Source organism: Barbus barbus (genome assembly GCF_936440315.1).
Source record: "Barbus barbus genome assembly, chromosome: 37".
NCBI lineage: Eukaryota > Metazoa > Chordata > Actinopteri > Cypriniformes > Cyprinidae > Barbus > Barbus barbus.
Genome location: NC_136715.1, coordinates 16,791,366 through 16,817,265, shown reverse-complemented (window position 1 = coordinate 16,817,265; position 25,900 = coordinate 16,791,366). Strand labels below are relative to the sequence as shown.

Sequence of the window (25,900 nt, the reverse complement as noted above, 5' to 3'; positions counted from 1 at the left end):
TTACTCTGTCACAGCTTAAATTTCAATCTGTTCTTCATTCAAAAATACTGTATGGACTTTTATGACACTTTTAACATTTCACAACCCCAGTCCTAAATGACCTTCATTACCGTATATTGAAAAGAACATTCGCTATAATGATACACAATATAACGGCCAGAATTTCTGTAATTTCACATCCCAACCCCAATGAAAACATAGCTCAGCTTTAAATCTGCTGCCCACTGCTTTTCAAGGTAAGCGAATTGTGTTTGACTTAAAGTATACAGGGTGTCAAGAATGGTTGTAGTATCTGTGTTAGCCGGCCTGGTGAGTCCCATCTCGTCGTGATTCAGTTCATTTCCTGATTCAGCCATTTCCTGCTCATCCCAGCTCTCCTGGCTTCACACATCTCCCCTCATTCTGTTCTTTAGCGCTGAGCTAACGTGTTGGCACAGGCTCTGACACTCGACTCAATAAAGTGAAATTCAGCTGAACAGCTGTGGCTTTGCCGATTTACAAAGCTTTTAAGGTGTAAACTAACAAAACTCACTTCTACGCGCAGCTTGTCTATATGCTACTTTCTTGGAGCTTTGCTGTGAGAGCCGGGATTTATAATGAGGGACCACTTAAATGTGTAGACTAACAATCATCTTGGTCGAGTCGTTTTTCCGGAAGATTCCTGCTAATTAGAGCCCATCGGTTCAGGCAGGTCCCTTATGGAGCTGTTAGAGAGCTGCTGGAGATGATGACTGGCTCGGCGCCCGTTTGGTAACACTTTCACAAAATCCTGTTCTCAAGACTAAAATAAACATGTTGGAAACTACTAAGAAGAGCATTTCTAAAGCTGGATTTGAAATATCCCTTGAGACGTGAGCTTGAAATGTAGAAGTTCATCTGGTATTTTAGTATATGAATGATTAAAACAAACCAAAACAGGCTATGTTTCCATCCAGTCCGATGTACTTGAGATCATATTTGGCTGCTTCGGTCTCCAAGGGGTCGCTCTCTGCGGTATTGTCCATGGCGAACACAGCTTTCTGTCTGAACTCTGCATTGTCGTCAAAGTTGATTTTCGCATCAAAGCAAACCACTGTGGACAGACAGCAAAAAAGTGTTGGAACATACTGTCATATACTGCATTTCAATGCACTTTTGTGTCAAACTCATACAAAAGTACACAGGGAAGTATAAACAAAGATTATAAAAAAAAAGCAAAGTTAAATTTCAAAGTGTACAGGTCATTTTGTACTATTCCAAAAACTGCAGTTCACACAAACAAATTGAACAAACCTTTTCTCTAATCTCATTAATTCTGTAATAATTCAAGAATCAGGAGAGAAGAAATTATGTTTGTATACACACATAGTACTATTTGCTATTATAAATTTTCGGGGCAGTAAGTTGCGTTTATTTATTTTGTTCATTATTTAAAATTTATTTTAATTTATTTATGGATTGATTTTTTGAGGACTGGAGTGATGACTTCATTTTAAAATACATTACAATAGAAATATTTTGACCAAAAATTAAATACAGCTTTATTTTAAATGCAGTTCACTTTAAAATATTCAATATCTCAAATTTGATAATATTGGCTAATTTGTTGATTATGATTATTAATGTATTTTTATGACTTCATAAAACAGAAATCCATATGACACTGATTTAGGAGGGCGTTCCAATGGTCAATGTTTCTATTTTACAGTTGGTCATGATTCAGACATGTTCAATTTGTTCAATGAGTTTTTCAAAGCACCTGTTATTATTCAAATATAGATCTAGTGCATGTGGCAAATTGGTGACGGCAGTTCCAAATCGAATAATTTATGAAAGGGAAAAGGGAGCTGCATATAAGTAAACACAGTCATACAGCGCTGATGACAAAAGTCCATAGTTACAACATGATCTTTACTGACACCATGTACATCTATAGACCTCATTTTGTGCAGAAGGAGCATCTTATACAACAGACAGCCAAACCAATACAGAAGCTGTATCAGAAAATTAGCCTGGGAATAGAGTCTTCTGTGACTGTCTTGGTCGTATGTGACCAGACCCAGCAAGTCTCTCATTTGTAGTGTTTTGCAGCTTCTCGAGCCTGCAAGGACTTGGCGCTCGCTAACAAAGCAAATCTGTGTAGGGAAGTACACTGGGTTCACTGAGCTATTATCAAACTCAACTTTACACTGTTACCAGGAGAGTTTCACTTACTTTTGCAGGGAACTATGGGTAAAGAACAGATAAGGAAAGAAGATGAATGCAAAGCAGAGACAGTAACAAAGAAACTAGATCAGATGCACCACCGCAATCTGACAAAACAGTGGGGGTTTTTATGTTTAATGGAGACATGCAGTTTGTTAATACTTTTGAAAGTGCTTTAAGTAGGAGACCAAGACAGCTATTGTCACTTTTGACAAATAAATCAAAGCAAACAATGCATCTAAAGACAGCCAAAGCCATTTGTTGACTTCTGTTTTGATGCTGCTGTCAAGAAAATATCACGATTAATGCGTGTTTCCTGAAATGCTCTATTATGATTTTCATAGAAAAAACAAACTAAGCGAAAGAATAAATGAAAGCCTGAAATAAAGACACATGTACAGAGAAATATAAAGAGTTAAGAACAATAAAGAAAGGTAAAAATATAAATATTAAAAATGTAACGTTAAAAAATAAAAAAGAACAGAAAAAATACAACAAAAAGTAAAAAGAAAACTATTATATATTAATTATATAGTATTATATTATATTGCTGTTATATATTAATCATTAAAAATGTAAATAAAAGAACAGGAAAAATAACGAATAAATTAATAAAACTATTAATTAAAATTAAACAAACACACACACACACACACACACACGTACATATATATATATACACATACATTATATATATGTATATATATGTATATGTATATGCATGTATGTATATATATATATACACATGTATGTATATATATATATATATATATATGTGTGTGTGTGTGTGTGTGTGTGTGTGTGTGTGTGTGTGTGTATGTATATATATGTATATATATATATATATATATATATATATATATATATATATATATATATATATATATATATGTATATATATAATTAAATAAAAAAATTTAAAATTTAAATAAAATAAAATGAGAAAAGACAACAAAATAAAAAGGAAATTAAAAGAACAAAAATACAGAAAGGAAAAAAGTAGAGAAAATGTGGTGGAACTTTTGTGACGGCCCCTATGAGGACTAAATCATTTTGCCATTATGGTGCAGGGCCGAGATGATTTCTCTCCCCTTCTTTAATTTGACAGGCTAATACTGCAGGCATTACCCTCTCTGGACCTACTGTATATAATTTCATACCAATAAACGTTACAACATCCTACATCATTTTCTAACAGGTACCTATAAAAAAAAAAAACAAGTGGAAATGGTATTGGGAGTAGCGTTTGGTCATATTACGAACATATTTGTGCCAGGGTTACGTGGGAGAAGCCCTGTAAAGTTGCTGAGGCAGCACTCTCCATATCCACGAGTTTGATATAAACATTAATGTGAAATGACATTTATCCTTGGAAGCTGCAAGGTCCTATTTGGATCTTTACAGAAGCTCTTATGCAATCTGTGAGCAAGCGTTTTTGTCTGTCATTCACGCACGAACACAGACACACACAGACACGTCTTACCTTGTCCCTCAGGTGTTTCTCCAAGCGGATTGACTTCGACTTGAGTGGCGTCGACTTTGAGGAACAGATCATAGAGTCGCTTAATCTGATCTGCAGCCTGTGACAGAAGCACAGAGAGCACTAATTACCCAGCTGCACAGCTCTGAGAACTTATATAAGCCATTCAAACTACCTTGACATCTCTCAAGCACATCTGAAGACAAATATTTATACATTCTGGGCTATATACTGTACACTGTGCAATAAAGAAGATGCATCTTTGACCGGACAATTGGTCAGAATGGTCAAAGTTGACGTGGAAAACTTCAAAACGTGACATAAATTGATTTAGAGTCGGTAGGGCCATTAACTCAGCAGGGAGTCACGGTAGCAGTTAATGCGTCCCTGCTGAGAGACATTGCAATGTTGAGCAGCTCTCTCCGATTCCCAGTGGCAATGAAAATCAGGCTTACGACTGGAAAACTGCTGGAAATTGTTAGTGAGATTTGCTAGTTATATGAGATTTTGTAATACACTGATTTGTTGATGATTTTCTATTTTGTGCTTTTTAGAACAATTTCATAATACTGTTATACATATTTTTTTAATCCATAGGTTCTGTAACTTTTCATACTTTCATGGAAGATTTCATATTTTTGCGATAATGAAAAAGATGCATTAGGATCAGCATTCATAGACATTCTGAACTCTATTGGGGTTAGACAACACGTTTCAGGATCTACTCATTGTCGAAATCATACTCTAGATTTAATACTGTCACATGGAATTGATGTTAGTGATGTTGAAATTCTGCAGCAAAGCGATGATATCTCAGATCATTATCTAGTCTTGTGTAAACTCCATATAGCTAAAACTGTAAATTCTACTCCTTGTTACAAGTATGGTAGAACCATCACTTCTATCACAAAAGACTGCTTGGTAAGTAATCTTCCTGATTTATCTCAATTCCTCAGCATATCCAACAGCGCAGAAAAACTTGATGTAACAGAAACTATGGACTCTTTTCTAGCACTTTAGATACAGTTACTCCTTTATGCTTAAAATGCATATTGCAGGTTAAAAAAAAAATTCAAATGAATATATAATATTTTATGAAAATACCATATGAACCGTTAATGCAGGATTTGAAAATGTTTTACAAGACGCGTGGGCACAAATTTAGATGAAAAAGTGAAGCTTTCCTTGACAGTTCTCAAAAACCGTTTTTTTTTTCAACATCGCGTCATATTACGTCACATAAGGGAGTCGTGTGCCGCACTCTGCTTTGAGCGCGCGCGAGTCAGTGTGTTTTCGGTAGTTATTTTTATTTCAATTTATCACTGTCATGGTAAATTATTGTGTTTGTGGAGGTTGCACAAACTCCAGCCTGTCAGGACATCGAGTCCACAGGTTTCCTAACAAGAAATAAGATGGTATCTTCCGGGCCTCGGTGCATTTGTGCAGCTGAAGAGACGGGACTTCACTAATGCATCTGCGTCAAACACCGCGGTGGTGTGTAACTTAACGATCACTTATATTAACGAGTGTGACACGCCTGATCAACACTTATTAGTTTCTATTACTGGTAAGTATCAATACTCAGATGACCAATACTAGCATTGCTATTGCCTGATTACATTAGCTAACGTGTGTATATCTGTAAGCTAACACTGATCTCTCACCAAACACCTGCCCTGTTCTCCTCACATCAACTCAATTTGTGTTCTCTGACCGTTGTTCTGTCTAATCCTGGCCTGTCCTGCTCTCTTGGCTGCATAGCAGGCTCATAATTTTATCCGTGGTCCGTCATACGAGTGTAAATACACATTTAACACATTTTCCCCTATGGGGCTTGGTCCCTAATAAAGAAAACATACAAATTATTGGGGCTTGGCCCCTAATAAAACAAAATAACTAAAAATATAATAAAATACCTAACTACATAATACTATTATTGTTAGAAATTGCAACAATATAAAAATATAATACATTTAAAATTTTAATTAAAACAATAAGTAAACAATAATATCCTGGCCAGAGGAGAACTGGCCCCCCGACTGAGCCTGGTTTCTCCCAAGGTTTTCTCTCCATTCTGTCACAGAGGGAGTTTTGGTTCCTTGCCGCTGTCGCCTCTGGCTTGCTCAGTTGGGGACAGTTCATTTCTAGCGATTATCGTCAATTTGATTTCACAGATACTATTTAAACTGAACTGAGCTAGACAATGACATCTCTGAATTCAATAATGAAATGCCTTTAATTGAAAATTGAGTGTTTAATATTATTATACATTACTGACACTCTATCCTCCAGTTTGATACTGTTAAGTGCTTTGACACAATCTGTATTGTTAAAAGAGTTATATAAATAAAGGTGACTTGACTTTATATGGCAGTTTCACATTTCATAAAACTTTCGTGAATAATTTAATAGTTTTGTATTTTGCCTTTTAGAAACAAATTTGTTGATTTCCTAATATTATTTTTGCATTTCCTGTTTGTAATACTTATGTGGATTATAATACTATTTTACTATAGTAAATTATCAAACAAAATTTTGCAATGCCATCATATTTCATGTTTGTAATACTTTTGTAGAGTTTAAATATTTAATAATTTTGCAACACTTATGGAAGATTACATAATGATTTATACAGTACTTTGTAACATCTTAACTTTCTGTAACAATTCTGAATTTTAATAAAATCTTATTTTTCAAAATAAAGTTTTGCAATATTTTCAGGTCTATTGCTTTGTAAGGTTATTTACTGTTGTTTAAATCACTTTTTATTTATTTATTTATTTTTTAAATCTGTGGTTACTTATGACGGACAAGGCTTTTATGCAAAAAAATCCATCCATACACACATATATAAATGTGTATATGTATGTATATGTATATATATCTATGTATGTGTGTGTGTATGTATATGTGTATGTATATATATATATATATGTGTATACATTCAAATATACATACATACACACATATATGCCTACTGTGCCCTACAGCCTTCTGTGCAAAAACGAGGGTTATGGATCTTTTTTGACAAATTAAAATTCATGCTCATAATCACAGTAATCTCCTAATCACCTCAAAAATATAAAAAGTAAAAGGTAAATGTTATTATTTTAAATAAATCTATTTATTTTTGTTCATTCTTTCATTCATTTCATTACTAAAGGCATTATCTGAATCAGTTTTCTACAGCTAAGGTTTGACGAGAGGTTAAGACAGGAAAGATAACCGACTGCTTATTGCTCTACACTTTGCTTTTTCATGTGCTTTCTGAAGGCATGTCATCCTAACAAATTCTACTTTCAAAGCGCTTAAGAGAAATGACATCTCTCTTTCCCATAGCCAACAGAAGCGCTTTTGATAATGAGCGCATGCTGACAGAAAACATTGTAGCACTGCTCTCATCAGCACGCACAGGCGAGCGCCGTCTCTTTGTCATATCGCTGCACTTCAAAGTGGTGAAGCTGAGTTAATGGTATACTGCATCCCAAACATTCTAATTAGCATTGACTCAAATAGATGCTCGCAAAAGATGCACTGTAAAAGCATGACTTTAGAAGAGCCAAACTGACAAGCCAGACATTAGCAGTAATTTTCATAATGCCAAGCTTCTCCATGTCTGTACAGACAAAATCATACACTTGTATACGCAGATAAACAATGTTGACAGTTTCTATAAGTTAACATGATTTAGCCTAATTATGACATCAACTACTTCAGATTCCTTTAAGTTGTTTTAAATATAAGGTCGGAAAACACTGATTCTTTACAAACTCCTTGCCATTAGTTTTAATAGGAATATTTCCTCTATATGTCCTGATGGGAGACGAGGTTAATATTAAAAATATGCCTTTTTGAAGAGTTTTCACAGATGCCCCCCTACTTTTTGTCAACAGTGTTTATTTATTTATATATATATATATATATATATATATATATATATATATATATATATATATATATATAATATATATATATAATATATATATATATATATATATATATATATATATATATATATATATATATATATATATATATATATATATATATGGTAAATCATATTGTAAGCTCAATTCACATCTGTAAAAATATTTCAGACTTTCATAACCCTTATGAATCCTTTCATTCTGTGCTGTCAAACAATTAAATCGCATCCAAAATAAAAGTTTTTATTCATATAATATATGGGTATGTACTGTGTATATTTGTTATGTATATATAAATACACACACACACAAATGCATGTATATATTTAAGAATGTTATGTTTATGTATTAAATAAATTTATATATAAATCATATGAATATAAATATATACATGTAAATATTTTCTAACTATATACTGTATGTGTTTGTATTATATATAAACATAATAAATATATAAAATACACACATATATTATTAATCGTTTTAACAGCAATATTTTTAACATGCAATCATTTTAAGTTTCTGTAAAAAATGTATAATACTTCTTGTCTTCTTGTAATACTCATAGAATGTTCGATACTTTAGCATTTCATAGTTTTGGAATATAGGAATATAGGAAATCTACAAAATTGAACAAAATCTACAAAATTAAACAATTTAGTAGATTGTGTAATGCTTTCACATTTCATACATTGGCAATGCTTAAATTTTGCAATTCATACTTTTGTAACACTTATGGAAGATTAGATAATGATTTATACAGTACTTTGTAATATATCATTTTCATATTTTGACCTTCAAAAATAATTCCATGGATTTTCATTCTCTTAAATTCCCTCCTAAATTCCCCAAAATATAAAGAGCAATAGGTAAATGTTAAGTGTCTATAAATATTTGTAGTTATCTGAACGCAATATTTATCAATACTTATACAATACTTATAAAATACATTGTCTAACATACCATTTTTCCATTTGACTCACATTTCGTGACAGGCAAGGAAAAACGCACATTTTGTGAAAATGAGGAAACAGGAGTCACTCAGAGACCCAGTACAAGACCTTGGTATAAATGTCATTAAATCTTACAGATTTAAACTTGTGCTTATCGTTTACGGCGAAGGCAGTCACAGCAAATCTGTGACCGGTTTATAGGTGGCAGTTTATGTGAACGATGTACAAGCACGAACTGTTGATGGTCGGTGATGTCTGCTGAGGCCTAAACACGTTCAAGAAATGTTTAATGACTGTATTGGCAGAGTCATCATGTCCATTACTCTTGCTTTTTCCATGAGCGAAAATGGAGACATAGCGGACGACTGGGGGGGTGTAAGGTAAGGGCCGCTGTGCTTAACGGCACACACTCTAATGGCACAATCTCTTTGGCAGTGATTCAGTCCAAACCCATTACCTGTCTCTCCAATGGTCCTTTGAATCCCAAATTAGCTGCCATACGTAGTGCCTGGTCGTCTCGGACCCCCTCGAAAATATCTATGACTTCCTGAGGCAAGAGATGGGAGAGAGAAAGCAAGAGAAAACCAACCATCAGCTAAAATTTGACACAAAGCGGATGTTCGTATTAAAATCAAGAGAGCTGCAATTAAGTGCTGGCTGGCATGCAGCTAAACTGAAACGAGAAAAAGACGAGCACAACGGCTTACAATGACTTTGCAATTATAAGGCCATCTCTTAAAGATCACTTGTATACAGAGATGGACACAGACAAGAGAGATAATGCATTAAACCAGATATCACAAAGAGCTACAAGAATGAGAAACAGCTGTTATATGCCTTAATATGAGTTTATCTGTGGAAGAAGTCCATTAAAAGATTCATAACATACATCTTTAAAAAAAAAAAAAAAAAAAGTGGTTCACTTACAATGGTGGACTGGGCTATTATACAAAAAAAGTTTTCTGTGCAAAAACTGGTATAAAAAATAATTTTCATAGAGATTTCAAGGCATTTAAACTCTGTATGTGTCTGTAAAATTCTCCAAAAAACAAAAACAAACCAACAAAAAAAAACCCTGTGATTTAAATGCAGCTTAGTGAAGGATCTGGCTTTATGTATTTCAATTAATTTTGCTTCAAAACTGGGTAAGTTTGACATTGTGATTATCTGTGTTTGAACAGTTTAGTTCTTTTTTGAAAATGTATTGTAATGTGTTGGATAATATTATGTATTTAATGAAATGTCTGCATTTGTTTGGTGGTGCAACAGGTCTCTAATCCAAGAAAATTTCTCCCGGAGGAGACAATACATAAATCTTAACCTACATCAGAGACATTTATTATTGACATTACCACAACTTTTAATATATGGCATTTCCTTACATTTTCCAGCTCAATTCAACCATTCTCAAATGCTCACTTTTTAAACTGGTCTAAAAATAAATAAATAAAGACTTCTGCTTCTATATTTTGTTTGTAGCAACTTAGATATCTGTATTTTTTTAGTTTTTTACAAGCAAGTTTATCAAATAAATCACAAAGTAACTCATTCCTACACCTTTTCAATCAGATAGAATAGATACCTTGAAGATGAGCTCTGGCGTGGTGGCAGCCACTTCCTCTATGTCTACACCCCCCTGGGGGCTGCCCACCATCACGGGTCCATTACAAGAACGGTCCATCAAAATGGCGAAATATGTTTCCCTGGAGATATCCAGAGCTTCTGCGACCATCACCTGCTCAGCACAAACAACAAACAAACACCAGGTGAGACGGGATTCATCAATGAGTGTCATCTATTCATTATGGTGTATTAACAGACTTATTTCTGAAGCAGGACACAGCAACTACTTCTTGTACTGGATAATCAGCCATCATGAAGCTCGATGAGATATGGCAAGTGGATAAAGACAGAACCACCAATAACGGGGCTGAAATAACAACTAATAAAAAGGTGATAGAAGAGAAGTGACACAAAAAAAGGATGAGGGAAGGAACCAGGAAGAAAAGCAAGGGGAGACAAAGGTTTGGTGCCAGCGTGTGTACTTGACATGTTCCATAACACTCAATAGAGCCATAACAATCAAATGGATTATGTAGGTTTGAATTTCGCCTGCAGCGCACCCCGATACTATTTCTCACCATTGGGTGTTACTGTCCCATTTTCACTGACAAATAAATGGTGCAAAGGCTAAAAAATAAAACAAGACAAAACAAATCACACAAATAAAACAAAAGAAAATACACTCAGACAAGAAAAAATTAAATTAAAAGTAGGGGAGACAAGGTGTATTTGTAACATTTTTACATTCAATAACAGACTGTCCCCTCTTCACTGTTAAACAACACACGCAGATATAGATGTACTGGATGGATGGATAAAGTTTTCAGTTAGTAAGAGTTTAGCTCCAACCCGAATCAAACACACCTGAAGCAGCTAATCAAGCTCTTACTAGGTATACTTGAAACTTCCAGGCAGGTGTGTTGAGGAGCTAAACTCTGCAGGACACCGGCCCTCTAGGATCAAGTTTGATGACCCCTGGTCTACATGAATCTGAGGTGTCATTCATCTCTCTCATTCATGTTAACATTTAACCAACAAACTAGAAAATAAAATTATCATCAAAACTTACATTTTGGCCATTTTATATAAAAAAAATATTTTAGTTGAACATTTAACACCAAAAAGGGGGAAATCACACTCAGGAAGGAAAAGAACGCTACTGAGCATGTGTTAAATACATGTTATCACTCTTACTTGTATAAGACTGAAGAAATTTAGAGTGTTACAACTGTCCCAGTCCCCCCTACACTCCAATCTCCAGCTCCCGAGTCCATTTTTATTCCTTTCAGCTTGTGAAGGAGCCAACAAGAAAGCCAAATGTTTGCACCCCTGTTCATTCTATTTCCTGAATTGTCCTTCCATCTATTTTATCCTTTACTCTGTTTCCTCACTTCACAGTCTATTACGGCAGAAAAGAAAGAGAGAAGGCCAACAAGACAGACTGCGCTAACAAAGTTGGGTGAAAAACGGCACATTAACGAAGAGTCCTGGTGAGACACTGACAGCTCACAAGCAGCCTTCCTCTCTGAGACTGACAACACAATTACATCCTTTTAACACCACTCATATTCAAACCCTCATTCATATTCAATCTCCTCTAGGGCTGAGAGCTATAAAGAGTACAAAATGAATTCAATACATATTTATGTATTTATTTCAACCAAACATCAGCCATTGACCTACATATATGCAGCAACAACAAAACAATTATTTATACACAGACTACCATTCAAAAGTTAGGAGTTAGTAAGATTTTATAATGTTTTTGAAGGATGTCTCTTATGTTCACTAAGCTGAATTTTCAGAATCATTCTACATAATACATCTTTCCACATGACCAATTTTTTTCTCATATATTATATGAGTCAAATATCCAGGTCCCAATCACTGCTGTGAAGTAAGACAACATCTTCTGAAGGCTTAAAGGAGGACACAATTTTACAAAAGATACTTTTTCCTCTCAATAAACCGATATTGTGTTCTGAATTCATGAGGAAAACCTCATTATACAATAACGCATCCATGTGAGAAGGAAACCAGAGGGTTCTTGAATAGCAAATGTGACACTCTTTCAAATGCAGCGAGAGAAATATGTGGGGGGTGGGGGGGTGCATGCCACACGCTCGAGCTGGCATTTCTAAAGCATTTATTTATTTTTCGCTTATATCCCACCCTCTGTTCCTCCTCACCACCTCCCTTTATGAATCCATCCTACTCTTCCAGCCGTGCACTTCCACCCCCCGTGGCTGTTTCTCGAGCAGGAAAAAGACAAAAATGGGATGCCGTCATTGTGCAAAAAGTTTCGGGGCGGTCGCGTGAGGGGAAGCTGGCGGGAATAAAAGCGGATGATAATGGGGAGCTCTAGGCCGCGTTTAAAGATGAGAGGACAAACATGTGCTAAGTACAGGAAGCCATCATTACCTCCTGAGGGGGAGAGAGATAAACAGTGATAAACATACGGGGTGGTTGTAGGAGAACGCTGGTCTGTGTGGGAGTCAGACATAGAGAGAAGCAGAGAAAGAGGGAGGAAAATGATATTTATGCTTGTTAGTGACACATGGAAATGTTTACCAACATTCCCTGCACACCGAGGTCTGACTCGCACGGTTTATTCATCTCAATGACCTAAGACTCAGCTATCAGCAAAAGAATATTTATTTCTTAAAAAAAACAAAAAACAAATGACAGAAAGGAAAAAATGTGTATTATAATAGTTTTATACAGTTTTCTCCTGCAGCCAGGAAGACAAGGATAACGGAGAGAGAGAGAGAGAGAGAGAGAGAGAGAGGATTTCATTTCCAAGTGCAAAAGCATTAAAAAGAGATAATATGCCAGAGATAAACAAAGTGCTTTATTTAATACCGTTTTCACTTTCACTCCTTCCTTAGGGGTCTGTTTGGTGGTCAGACTGAAGCCGAGCATCTTACCGGCCAACTCTCCAACAACAGCAGGACTGCAATAGAGACACATATTTATACTTTTCATTTACTGTGACTTTCAAATAACCAATTGCTTTACTAATACATAAATGCATGTTTCTCAAACTTAGATTCGCTTCCAGTTGATCCAGATGGATCATGATTTTTGTATTTTTTTTTTTTAGAATAACATTATTAATTATAGAATACTATTAATTTATACATCAAAACTCTGTTGTAAATATGTACGCCTTTAATTACAGTATCTGTAGTTGTCATATGAACAACTAATCTGTAACAAACTATTGTAAGTCTCACAAACCTAAAATATACATCACAGTAAACAATCTCAATTCATTTTCATTTCATCAGCACTGACAAACAGGAGAAACACTGCGCAACGATGAAGTCAGAAGATTTTCAATCCACAAAGCACCATCATTTACTATGCATTTACTATGATATTATGGCAAAAATCTGGAATTTTCATATTGAATTTTATTATATACAATATATATATATATATATATATATATATATATATATATATATATATATATATATATATATATATATATATATATATATATATATATATATATATATATATATATTAAAGGAGTAATGGAATATAGATATTTTTGTGTATTTATACTAAGTGTATTTAGATTACTGTTTTCATACAAATCCCTAGAAACCATACAGTTGCATTTTCAATCATAACTATTGCGCAAAGTTTGCACGTTGCTTGTGTGATATCAATCGGCTCGCCTTTATGGTTTAAAACAGAAATATTTCCAGTATTGCGACGTAACCGCAAGCCCCCATGTATATGTATCTTAAACACAAGGATACATGAAAGAGGAAACAAATTGGTATGCCACGCTGTCTGAAACATGTCTCTATTCTTGTGAGCGCTGGTCCGTATATCACGGATCAACTGCGATCCGTTTAAGCCCCAATAGCCTATATGACAGATCAGAGCAATCTTTTATTCACTAATTTAACATGAAATCGTCAAATTGCATCTCCATATCAATAGCATACATTTACGCACAATAAATAACAGAGTGTCATATCTATACACATTTTCCCCCGAACGTTCTCGCGACCCGGTAGGAATTCTTCCACGGCCCGGTAGTGGGTCGCAACCCGGTGGTTGGGGACCTCCGCTCTAGAGGATCTCTCAGGGCCACAAAAAGCGCTGTGCTCATTTGCTAGATAAAACAGATCAGGCTGCGTTTCAGAGTGTTTCCTCTGGATGATTCTCTTCATCCCGAATGCCAAAGTACACTACGTGACAGTGATACACGACACAGGCATTCAGTCATAAATCAGCCCCTACTTGAGGAAAACTCCTGGCTTTCTGGTAAAGTTTTCAGAGATTGCTATATTTCAAACGTCTTCGTCATTCTCAAGGGTTTTTTCACAACATTTTTTATAGTTTCTATAACACTTATAATTTGTTCAGCTGAGGAATCCATCATTCCACATTACAACTAAGGTTTAAGGACATCACAATTGCTGAGGGTAGAGTGATATTCTGCTCTATTTTCTTGGTGAGAAATACAGGGTGTCAAAGAATGACAAGGGTTTTAAGAGGAATGACAGACAGGAAAGCAGGATCTATTCTTTCTCAGAAAATGGGTCTTGGCAAGTACTTACTCTTTTGTTAAATGCACCCCTCCTTTCAGGCCACTGTCGAACACTCCTTTGCCTCTTCCTCCCGCTAAAATCTGAGCTTTCAGGACAATCTCCTTCGCTTCTAAAGTGACAAAAGTGATAATAAAAAAGGTTAGAGCCTCAAGATACCAAAAAAACTGGTCCAGATACAATGTAGCGCTTAGCAATTTTGTCATTATTTCTAACTAAAAATTAATTCAAAGATGTACTGTGATGTCCTGCAGGCATCTGGGGGAAAAAAACAGGGAAAAAAAGAGAAAAGAAGAAAAATCAGAAGAGCTAGTGACTGACAGGTGCTCTAAACCAATTGAAGCATCTGGAAGACAAAAGTGGAGCTCTGTCAAAATATAAATATTAATTATAAATATGCTTTTAATTAATTTAGTGCTGAGAAGTATTGATAACAATAGTACAGAATAAGGGTGGGCAATATGACCAAAATCTTATACCACAATATGAGTAATTGTATTTCACAATAACTATACACACAGACACATACATACACACACACACACACACACACACACACATATATATAATCCTAACACAATATAGTCATTAAATAAGGTCTTTATGATATCAAAATTATAGAAATAGAAATTTCATACTTTCATAATATCAGAAAAAATGAATGCTAGCCTAAAAAAACTCAAGCTCACTGAACACAAGCAAACAGTCAGCGATTAAATAAGAATAAGAAACTAATTACAAACAATTGGACAAAAAAGTACAGTAGAATAAATAAATAAGAAATGCTACTGTATAAAAACATTGCATATTCACTGTATAAATTAAATCTATATTTCTTCTTATTAAAGTTACAAAAGTGATTTAGTCAAGAGCGGTGAGAGATTTTCTCTCAGTCTTTTGTTGTTTGATTATCATGAATGACAGACAGCAGGGATATTAGACTGCTGTCACTTTAAGAGCTGCCTGGCTCAATATACTGTGTTCTCTTTCTCAGCTGTTTGCTTTCACTTAAGGGCTAAATCACTGTATTTACGAGGATACTTGCAAAGAGGGGCATTTTGACACATACAAGCGTATTTAACCAATTCAATACTCTAGCGCTCTCATAAACTCTCAGATAGTGCATGCATATACTGTAGCAAAATGAGTTATCTTTTGCTGCTAATTGCATTTAGATTAAAATGCAATCTTGTGTTTAAACCGCAATGCTTAATAACTCGTGCAAATGATAGCACAGCGATGTCATTTTGAGTGATACCGGCTGACAAATTTCTACCACCTCTACAGAACTATAGTGTATATATGTTATTTTTAATCATTTCAACAGGGCAGGAAATGATGATGAGAACAGTGAAGAATGGGATTCAGATTTGAACCCACAATGCACAACATCTTAACATTATGGAGCATGAAGTCCACGGCTCCCACATAATTCATTCTTAAAGAGCCACGCCGCTCTTTATGGGCCACGGGGGGGACGTTAAGAGTTCTCACACTTTAGGTGCTGATTAAGACTCACTATCACCGCTGTGTCTCAACCAAACCACAACTCAGCCATTGACTGGAGCGCATGCATAATTTATCACTGCCACACAGAGCTGATAGCATTGATCATGCGTGCGACCGTAAGGGATAAGAATGCAGAAGTGGCAAAAACAGAGATACGGAAGCCGCTGGATCACTTAATCTAAACTACGAGAGATATAACAACCGAGGAGAGGCAGGCGAGAGTGAAGAATAACAGATCTGATAGTGTTAGACAGGAAACTCCTGCACATGGGAATGTGATGAGCACTACAGAGAGCCAGAGATGAGAGTGATAGGGAATGAGTGAAAGAGAGAGACATTGAGATGGAAAAATTTACAGACAGATTATACCTGGAGTGTTCAGCAAACCAGAGAGAATAAATGACAGAATTTTAATTTTTGAGTAAACTATTCCTTTTATGACCAGAAAGGAGAGGAGAACAACTTTACATTCAGGCATGTACAGTACAAGGAAAATGCAAAATGTCTGTTGACAAAAAAGACAAAAATTGAGCAAGAAGGAAATAACATTTTTCATTAGTTCATGACAATTAGTTTATTGTATTTTAGACGCGTGTGACCTCATGAATACATTGTAAGCAGGAAAATACAGAAATCATAAACACCCCTGTGGATTTTGTGAATTTAGCTGTTAACCAGAGAAGCTCTTTTGGAGGTGGAACAGGATTTTCAGCAATATTCATAAACGCACACACAAACTGTTGTTTGTGTGAACAACAGCTGTGCTTTTACAGAATTTTATATCATTTAATGGGTTTTTGTGAGAAGACTTGAGATTAATAAACTAGCTCATTAAAATTGTCCCAGTTAAAGTTTCTAACACATTTTGTGAGAACAGTACAGTCAAAGTACTGTAAAATACTACACACATTTTTTATTATAACTTAATAATAAAAAATTATTTAATTAAAGTTGCACTACCGTTAAAAGGTTTGGGCTTTTTAAAGCTTATGAAAGAAGACTCCTCACTAAAACAGTATTTATTTGATCAAAAATACAGTAAAAGTAGTAATATTTTGAAATATTATTACAATGTAAATAGACTTTTCTATTTTAGTATATTTTAAAATGTAATTTATTCCTGTAATGGAAATCTGAATTTTTAGCATTACTCCAGTCTTCAGTGCCAAAAATCACTGAATATGCTGATTATGATTTTGTTAAAAACAGTTGTGGTGCTGCTTAATATGGTTTTGTGGAAACCGTTTTTTTTTTTTTTCTAGTAAAAGTATTCATTTCTTTAAAATTAAATAAATAAAATGTATACTGAGCTCAATCTTTTGAACAGTAGTATCTATATTACATTTGCGGATTGTAAGTATTATACAGTACTTTATGCCTGCATGCATATCAATTTGTAGAAATATATACATGTATATCATCATTATCAAATAAAGTACTGGATGGTATCCAGAATCTCAGTACATTACTAGCAATCCATCACTTCATGTCAATTATCTCTATTTAGTGAGTGCAGGAGTAATGCCCGTGCCAAATGGTGCACTTTAATTCACAGCATCCACTTATTTCTCATAGATTAATGATGTGAGCAGCAAATTAAAAAGTGGAGGAAGTACATAGCCCGTGGCTTTATGGTTCTAAAATGAGTTTATATATCTTTTTTTTTTTTTACACTTTGTAACACCGTACAGTTCGACACTCATGTTGACAATTTAATTCACCCATCACAAAGTGACACTTCAAATGCATTCAAGAAAGAAAGCTGCCTTTTTGATTGTTTAACCTGAAGCTACACATCAAGTTACATCTCAAGATGATATATAAAGTTAATGCAGACATTTTTCTCTCTAGGAACAGCCTGGAGCTTCAGGTGCAAGACCTACATTGTCTTCTCAAGATCAGCAGACCACAAAAGCCTCACAGGCAGGTTATTTTTTTTCAACACAAAAGTATTTACATGCATGTTGTGTATGCCTGCATTTGCTACTTTTGTGTACAATACAATATATATCAAATGCTCTGTGAACGTTCTGTGGGCTGCGTGTCTGAGGCAGAGACGGGTCGAGTGATAACTAAGAGAAAACACATTTTGTCCCCTTACACTAAAACTGTTTTTTTTAGGAAGTGTGGGTTGGTATATACTCACACTTTGTTGCAAAAAATAAGACATAGTTGGCAAAGTGTTCTGTATTGCAATGGCATTCTAGGAGCTGTAAAATGTATTTATAACTTTATTTTTTTAATTGATTTATTTTTGAACACACAATGTTAGCTGCATGTTTAACAGAATCAAGACTGTACTTAACTATAAGAACACTGGAATCTCTCATTTAGATATACAACATACACATTTTTAATACTAAAGTTAAGCTGTTTTAAATAAAAATAAAAATAAAAAGAGATTAATGCTTTATTAAGACTCACAGATGCCTTGTAACAATAATAGATCCATATATATCTATATCCTTACTAGTCAATATTTTATTAAAACATATTTAATCAAATATTTCATCAAGTCATCTTGTATAATTACTAACTTGTCATTGCGTCATACATCTAATGACATAAAAATCCATTTTCTTGAAAGCTAGGATCATCTTTAAGTTTGCCAAATTATCAAAGGTCGACTTCACAAACAAAACATCCAACATTGTGTTTGTTCAGTACACTGTTTGATTATCTCATTAATTAACTTAACTGAATGCTAAATGAACATACACTGTTCATTCAGGGTATAATTTGCATTACTGTCATTTCATAATTTTAAATGTGGGCAAAAATAAAAGTATAAAAAATTGCCCAGGAGCAAGAGTTTAAAATAAACAAATAAACTACTGCCTACTGAAGTGAAACGCTAATATTTTCTTGCCCTAACATACTATTTAGAAAAAAAATTACATGAAGCAAATAGATCTGTACAGTTCGCATGGCATCAGAAGTAATTGCAGTAATACAGATGCCCCAGTTCCTCATTAACGAGTTCAAATGAACTTGAAGCTCATGTACCAATGACAGCAGTCAGTAGTTCAGCGCTGGGTTGCTGCTTCTGCTTCACTGTTACTTATTTTCTGAGTCCCTAATGTCTCTCTGGCTGCGGACATGACTGCAGGGTATGAGACACAGAGGTGTCCTGTTGTTTGATATTCAGTGAGAACAATGGGGCTGTGGTAATGGGGTGTGGAGCGGGGTTCAGGGGAAACAGTGCCGTTTCAGACAGCTGAGAGAAAACACGGGGCAGTCAAGATCCCTCATGTGTGTTTAAGGCCATACAATGGGTTGAGACAAAGAAAAACATACTAAACAGGAGGACTGTGGGGGTGTACTGCTGACTGAAAATAATGTTTTGCTATAGGGCAAATATTAGTAAATGAAACATCCCAAGATAATAGGGTAACAGGGTCTACCTTCTGAGTGCATCGCAGTCACTGCGATTACAGCCAATTATTGTATTATTTTTTACTCATGCAATGGAAAACATCATTTGCTCAGAAGACAGACAGACAGATAGGTTCTACAGAAGCTACAACCATTATTGAGCACCAAATCTGCATTTTGCAATCTGCAATTAAAATAGGATACATTTTAAATTGTGAAAATACTACTACTAATAATAATCATAAACACAATATTACATTTGACTGTTGTTCAAATGTAATAATACAGTTGTAACAATATATAAATGGAATGAAATCCTTGAGAGTCAGAATCGATACTCTGGCCTAACAGGCAAGCAACTAAAAAAAAAAAAAACTTAAAGCAATATATATTTATACCATAATGCATAAATACTGCTTTTCTCTGTCCTAATTTGTTGTTGGATGATAAACAGAGCGCAGCTCTGACTCGAATGCTTGACCTGTGTGAGTCGCCGTGCTGCAGTGTTTTCCATCTCTAGACATCAGCGTCTGCTCCTGCCTGCAAAGGAACAAGTCCGAGCGGAACAATGATCTGGCTCTAACTCCTAATGATGCCTGTCTGCTTGGAAACAGGGCAGAGGTTGATAAGAGAGGGCCATTTCTTCTGTCTCAAGTTGCATGCGTGTTATTTCAACTTCAGCTGTCACCACAGCACTGACAGCTGAGTTCTTGTTAAATTCATCCACCTGCTCCTCATCACAATCCTTCATAATGATCTCCCACCTCCATTAGAGTGATGCAGCAAAGTAAAGAACCTGCCACAAAACCTTGAGAACCACCTGAACAGGCTGGAGAAGGCGGCAAATAGGTTACTTCGATTCTCTTGAATGTATTCAAGATTTCACAAGATCACATTACAGAAAATCACACAGTGCACTAGAAAATGAACACAGCATGCTAATTTGTTTTATTTCATTATCGTCTCATATACAGTAAATGGATCCCTAATTTGCAGTTTACTAAGGTACACTGAATGCAAAATTAAGAAGCCAAAATAAGAAAAACTAAATTGTTGTGCTGCAGCTAAAACATCAAGTTTGTAAGAATTCGAATGCTTTTAAAATACAGCATATTAAAGATTAGTTTCCTGAAGTAAATACTAGGGCTTAGAAGGCTGCTAAGAAATACATATTAAGATTTAGGTAATCTTACATTTTTAGGCTTTAAATACTTAGCATGCGTCAGACGTCTGTACAAGAATTAACAACACAGCACCACCTTTGCAGGGTAAAGGCTTAAATAAATGAGAAATATAAAAACATTTAGTATACTAACATTCTGTCAATAAGACAAAGAGGGTTTAATTGGTTAAGTTAAATTTAAATAAGCATAAGTAATTTTAAATTTAAATCTACAAAATCTAAAGTTAAAGAAAAAAGGCTGATAGAAGTTTAAATAAAAAGTTGTAAATACTTTTATTTTTATTATTTTATTTTTTTAAACGGGCTATAGGCTTTAGTTACGTCACAGCCATCAACTATGACATTCTACTTTACTAGTCATTGCAGTTATTATCGGGGCAGGGACTTTTTCATTCTAGACTGCATTTGATTGGATTAAAATCTGCAGTGCAGGATGAGTCATCAGTTATTTTGGTCTGTTTTTTCAAAAGAAAACATGTCACAGTGATAAGCACCATCGCATATAGCACATGTACAAAGCTCACACAAACAAAAATTCAGATTTTATAACCAAGAATTTGGAGAAAAATCAATACAGTGTTGCTTTGCAAGCACTATAGTAAATAGTTCAAAATAATTAAATTGAAAAGAACTTAAAGGTTAAAGTTTCAGAAGAAACAGGAGCTCTGACCTATTAAAAAATCTATATTTAGCATTCCAGACTCCATCTGTAAGCCTTTGTCATACATTTTCATCATCTTCTCTCTTCTTATAGAAATCTCGCCTCCATTCTCCGCCTGTCCGCAGCAACATCTGGCAGCGAAGCCATTCTGCTGCTGCAGGAAACTGAAAATCTGTTCACTGTGCCCTTGAGCGTGGTACATTAACCTTACCTCAAATCTCACCCACCTACATCAGACACAGTGAATGGAAACACGGCGGGTGTGCAGCGTGCAAATAGTATTAAAGCTTTACAGCGTGCTTTTCTATGAGAAAAAGAGGTGAAATTAAATGAAAATTACATGTGACTTGATTTTGCATGGGGAAAATAATGAACTAGCACGAGAATGGTAGTTTTTCTCAGGGTTCCAGCTAGGTAATGATGGTAAGAACATTCCACGCATCATCCATCTTTCCTGTATGACAGCATTGTGTGCTGAATTCCTGTCAGTCCTGATGCATTCTGGGAACTTATGCAGTGGTACAGGTTCATAGAATGATACCGCTGACTAGTCAAAATGTCAGCGACTTTGCTGAAGCTCATATGCACTCATATAACTTTAGCTGACTGACATGTTATTTCCAAAGTAGTTACCTCCAAAGTTTAGGTGATTTTTCATGTCTAGACGATCAAACGGAAGCCTAATTAGTTGTTAGTACATTACATAAACACCAACCGAACTCATTTAAGCACTGAAACTTTGTTTACAAAATCTTTGATGCGCTTTGCCTCAAATTTAACGTTTTGAGTTAATTCTACAGATGATCAATTGTCCGTTTCACAAGAGCTAACAAGATACAGATTGGTTATACTCTGTTTGCTTGCATGGTAAACATGAATTTTGTGAGGGATTAATACAAGAGAGATTGCACTGGCTCCAAAAAAAGCATTTTTCAAGCTCACTAGAGGAGGCTGAAGTAATTAAGTGAGGAAAGTTTCCTCAGGGAAGCTGAGAGGCTTTCATTACCCTTTCTGATTCATTGTCCCAGCACAATATCAAACAGAGGAGAAGAAGAGAGAGTAAGAGAACACTGCCTCGCTTCTGAGGCAGGCCGTCTGTGATTGAGCCAGAGTGAGTGTATAAATCCAGGTGCGGTATCTGACCTCTGGCTGGCTCGCCGCTTTATTCCACTCTCTGGAACACTCCACAAGCTGTCAACATCCATGTCCATGTCAATCAACATCGCAGTCTTGTCCCCAATCTCTCTTCAGCTCCTTGTGAAGAGCAGAGCTACTGCTCAGATTTTACAGGCTCACTTAGGAGACGTTGGCAAGAAACTGGGTGGATGACGGACACCCGGATTAAACAAAATCAGATAATTCAGTGTCCAGAAGTGCTATGGTATTAAGGGTTATTTGGAAGGCTAGGGAGTAGAGATGGGTCACAATGGCTGACTAGTCATCCGACAACTGATTAGATGTAGATTTTTTTCTTTTAGTTTTGATATTTTAGGCGGCAGCGCTAATTAGCATACTAATTAAAACATTTAATCAATGTGCAAACTAACAGCTAAAGCACATGATGCTAATTAAAAACATGCTAAAAACAAAAAGAAAAGGGGGAAAAACAGTCAACTTGACTAATAAGATAGTTAGTTGCTGATTGACAATGCAGATTGTTTTTTTTTTTTTACTTTTTACTTCTATATGCTTAAATCATTATAGAGCTGGGCAATGAATCGATAATTAATGAGATATAATTTTTCTCAATAAAATGATAACAAGAGTTTGATAAATGTTCGATATAATATTTAGGCAGCAAAAGCAGAACGAAAGAGCGCTGCTCATTTTAACAACACCACACGGACCATTTAGTCACTCGTGAAAATGTGAAACGTGAAATGTTTGTCATGTTTTGACCATAAAGAGTAGTTTAAAACCAGAATTAACTGTCTGTTTTCTACAACTTTCATTTTGAAGCAAAAATCTGCCTTTAAACTTTAAAGAAATACAAATTTGACATTTATTGTGATGATTATCGATATCGACCGATATTGTAATAATTTTTTTGGCCATATCGCCCAGCTGTAAATCAGTGGCTTTTACATAAAAATCCAAAACAAATTATTTGAATATATTTTTATATTTAAAACAAAAATTCTCCATCTCAAAAATTCCATGGAAGTCTGGTCCTACTCAGTTCAAAAAAGTCCTAGACTAGGTGACTATCAAATCATATAGCTTTCAAAAATTTGGACAATAACAGTGTTTCACAGAGAAAAAATCATAAAGTTTCATCATACGAGTTCATTCCGGTGCGTTATGTCAGGAAAAAAAGCTGTTATTACACCTTTTAATCTCTGTTTTCACAGCAGTAACACGTGCTATCTACTAGGGGTGTAACGATACACACATTCGTATTGAACCATTCAGTATGAGGCTTTTGGTTCGGTACGCATTACAAACCGAACGATTTGTTGGACTAAACCTATTACAGCATATATCCTATTAGATTAGTGTGCATGCTCACAGAGAGTGATGCACTTTCACTGCATGATTCAGTCTATTAAAATGCATTTAGAATGATTGCAAAATTCAAGATATGGGGGCAGAAAATACAAGTCAAGTCAAGTTGAGCTTTATAGTCATTCCGCTACATGTGGGGACATACAGTGGAACGAAATGTCGTGCCTCGCAGGACCACAGTGCTACATAAATACAGACATACAACAATGAAGTAAAAAAACACTATAAAACCATACACAACTAACTATATAAAATGTATATATTTACATAATTTTATATAGTTCATCAATATCACAGAAGAGTGCCGTTTTTCTCTACAAAAAGCAGCATGATTACAAATGATTTTTACAACAGTTCAATAAGCAAGAATTTAATTAATAGACTTTTGATTTAGAAAGTAAAAAAAAATTTTAATAAATAAAATGTAAATAAAAGGAAATTTCTCTGACATTTCTTTCTTTTTGCTGCATCGTATCGAACTGAACCGTGAATTTTGTGAACCCTTACACCCCTAAGCAGCAATAACAATTTCCTAAATACCTCAGCATCCAGACAACTGAAAAAAGACACCTACAGTATAAAGTCAGTAAAGAAAGGGAACAAAAAGAAAAGCTGCATTTCTTCTTCTAAATTTGGTGCACAATGGACCATGGAATACCTCTAATAAAACATGCCATTTAGAGTCCACATCACCAAAATAATGGTGTTGCACCTTCTGCTTGTAGAACACTGGCAGCACTGTGAGGTCTGGAGGCGTGAGGTATGATAATGTGCCATGTGTAATATCAAAGCAGCCGAGCCGTCAACAAACCAAAATTACATTTTGATTTGTGAGCTCTCTCAAACGCAGCTTGTATTCCCTTTGTGTGTATTTGCACAATCATTTGAAAGGCATTTCTAAAAGCCACTGCACAAATCATTTCTCCAATTACTATTCTTTATGATCCATAAATTTGTAGCTTTCTGTATTATGGAAAGACTTTTTTTCCTTTGAGATCCAAAGTTCCATTAGTCATTCAGTGGTAAAGGACGCCATTAGCACTGAATTTTTTTTTTTTTTAATGGGGGGGGGGGGGGGGAGCAACAACAACCAAAAAAAAAAAAAAAAAAAAAAAACTTCCAAATCTCTTTTATCGCAGATCAGAGAAAGTAACAAGACCAGCCGGCCAACAGCTCTGTGCCAGAGACAGCCTATCAAAGTGAATGACAGAATAATAAAAAATGAAATAAATAATCATATGAGAAAAAGAAAACAATCAACATGCAACATTTTAACGATTTAACTATTATTAAAGGGGTCATAAACTGAGAATCTAAAATTCCCTTGATCTTTTGACATAAGAGGTCATTGTACAATAAAAACATCCAGAAAGTTTCAGAAGTCAAAACTTTGCCGTTAGTCTAAAAAGACTAACTTTCCCCTAACTTTGCCGTTAGGGGAAGTCGTGGCCTAATGGTTAGAGAGTCGGACTCGTAATCCAAAGGTTGCGGGTTCGAGTCTCCGGCCGGCAGGAATTGTAGGTGGGGGGAGGGAACGTCCAGCGCTCTCTCCACCCTCAATACCACGACTGAGGTGCCCTTGAGCAAGGCACCGAACCCCCAATTGCTCCCCGGGCGCCGCAGCATGGCTGCCCACTGCTCCGGGTGTGTGTTCACGGTGTGTGTGTGTGTGGATTTGTTCACTACTCACTGCTGTGTGTGTGTGCACTTGGATGGGTTAAAGGCAGAGCACCAATTTCGAGTATGGGTCACCATACTTGACAATACGTCACGACTTTTTTTTTTTTTTAAAAACAGTCTGCCAAAACAACAGCTTTTGGAATGTTCTACTCTATGATTTATAAATGCCACCTCCGCAGAAGATCAATGCCTTAACATCTCTGCCTGTTTAGCCCCACCCACCGATTCATGCATGTAGTGTTTACAGGAGATGTGAACGTGCTGGTCTATGCAGAAACCAAATGATAACGAATCTGGCTCTGACGACAAT

The 25,900-nt window shown here is 35.4% G+C and overlaps 1 protein-coding gene across 1 annotated transcript in view; it reads right to left on the bottom strand.

The window, feature by feature from the left end:
• The window catches only part of LOC306856652 (succinate--CoA ligase [GDP-forming] subunit beta, mitochondrial-like), a 115,235-nt gene that overhangs the window by 53,139 nt on the left and 36,196 nt on the right, over positions 1-25,900 (bottom strand). The window contains exons 3-8 of the mRNA XM_079396015.1: positions 14,690-14,789; positions 12,969-13,059; positions 10,126-10,278; positions 9,001-9,090; positions 3,668-3,764; positions 911-1,072 (exon numbers count right to left, since the gene is read on the bottom strand). Coding sequence (XP_079252141.1) covers positions 911-1,072; positions 3,668-3,764; positions 9,001-9,090; positions 10,126-10,278; positions 12,969-13,059; positions 14,690-14,789 — 693 coding nt within the window. The remainder of the gene's footprint in view (positions 1-910; positions 1,073-3,667; positions 3,765-9,000; positions 9,091-10,125; positions 10,279-12,968; positions 13,060-14,689; positions 14,790-25,900) is intronic.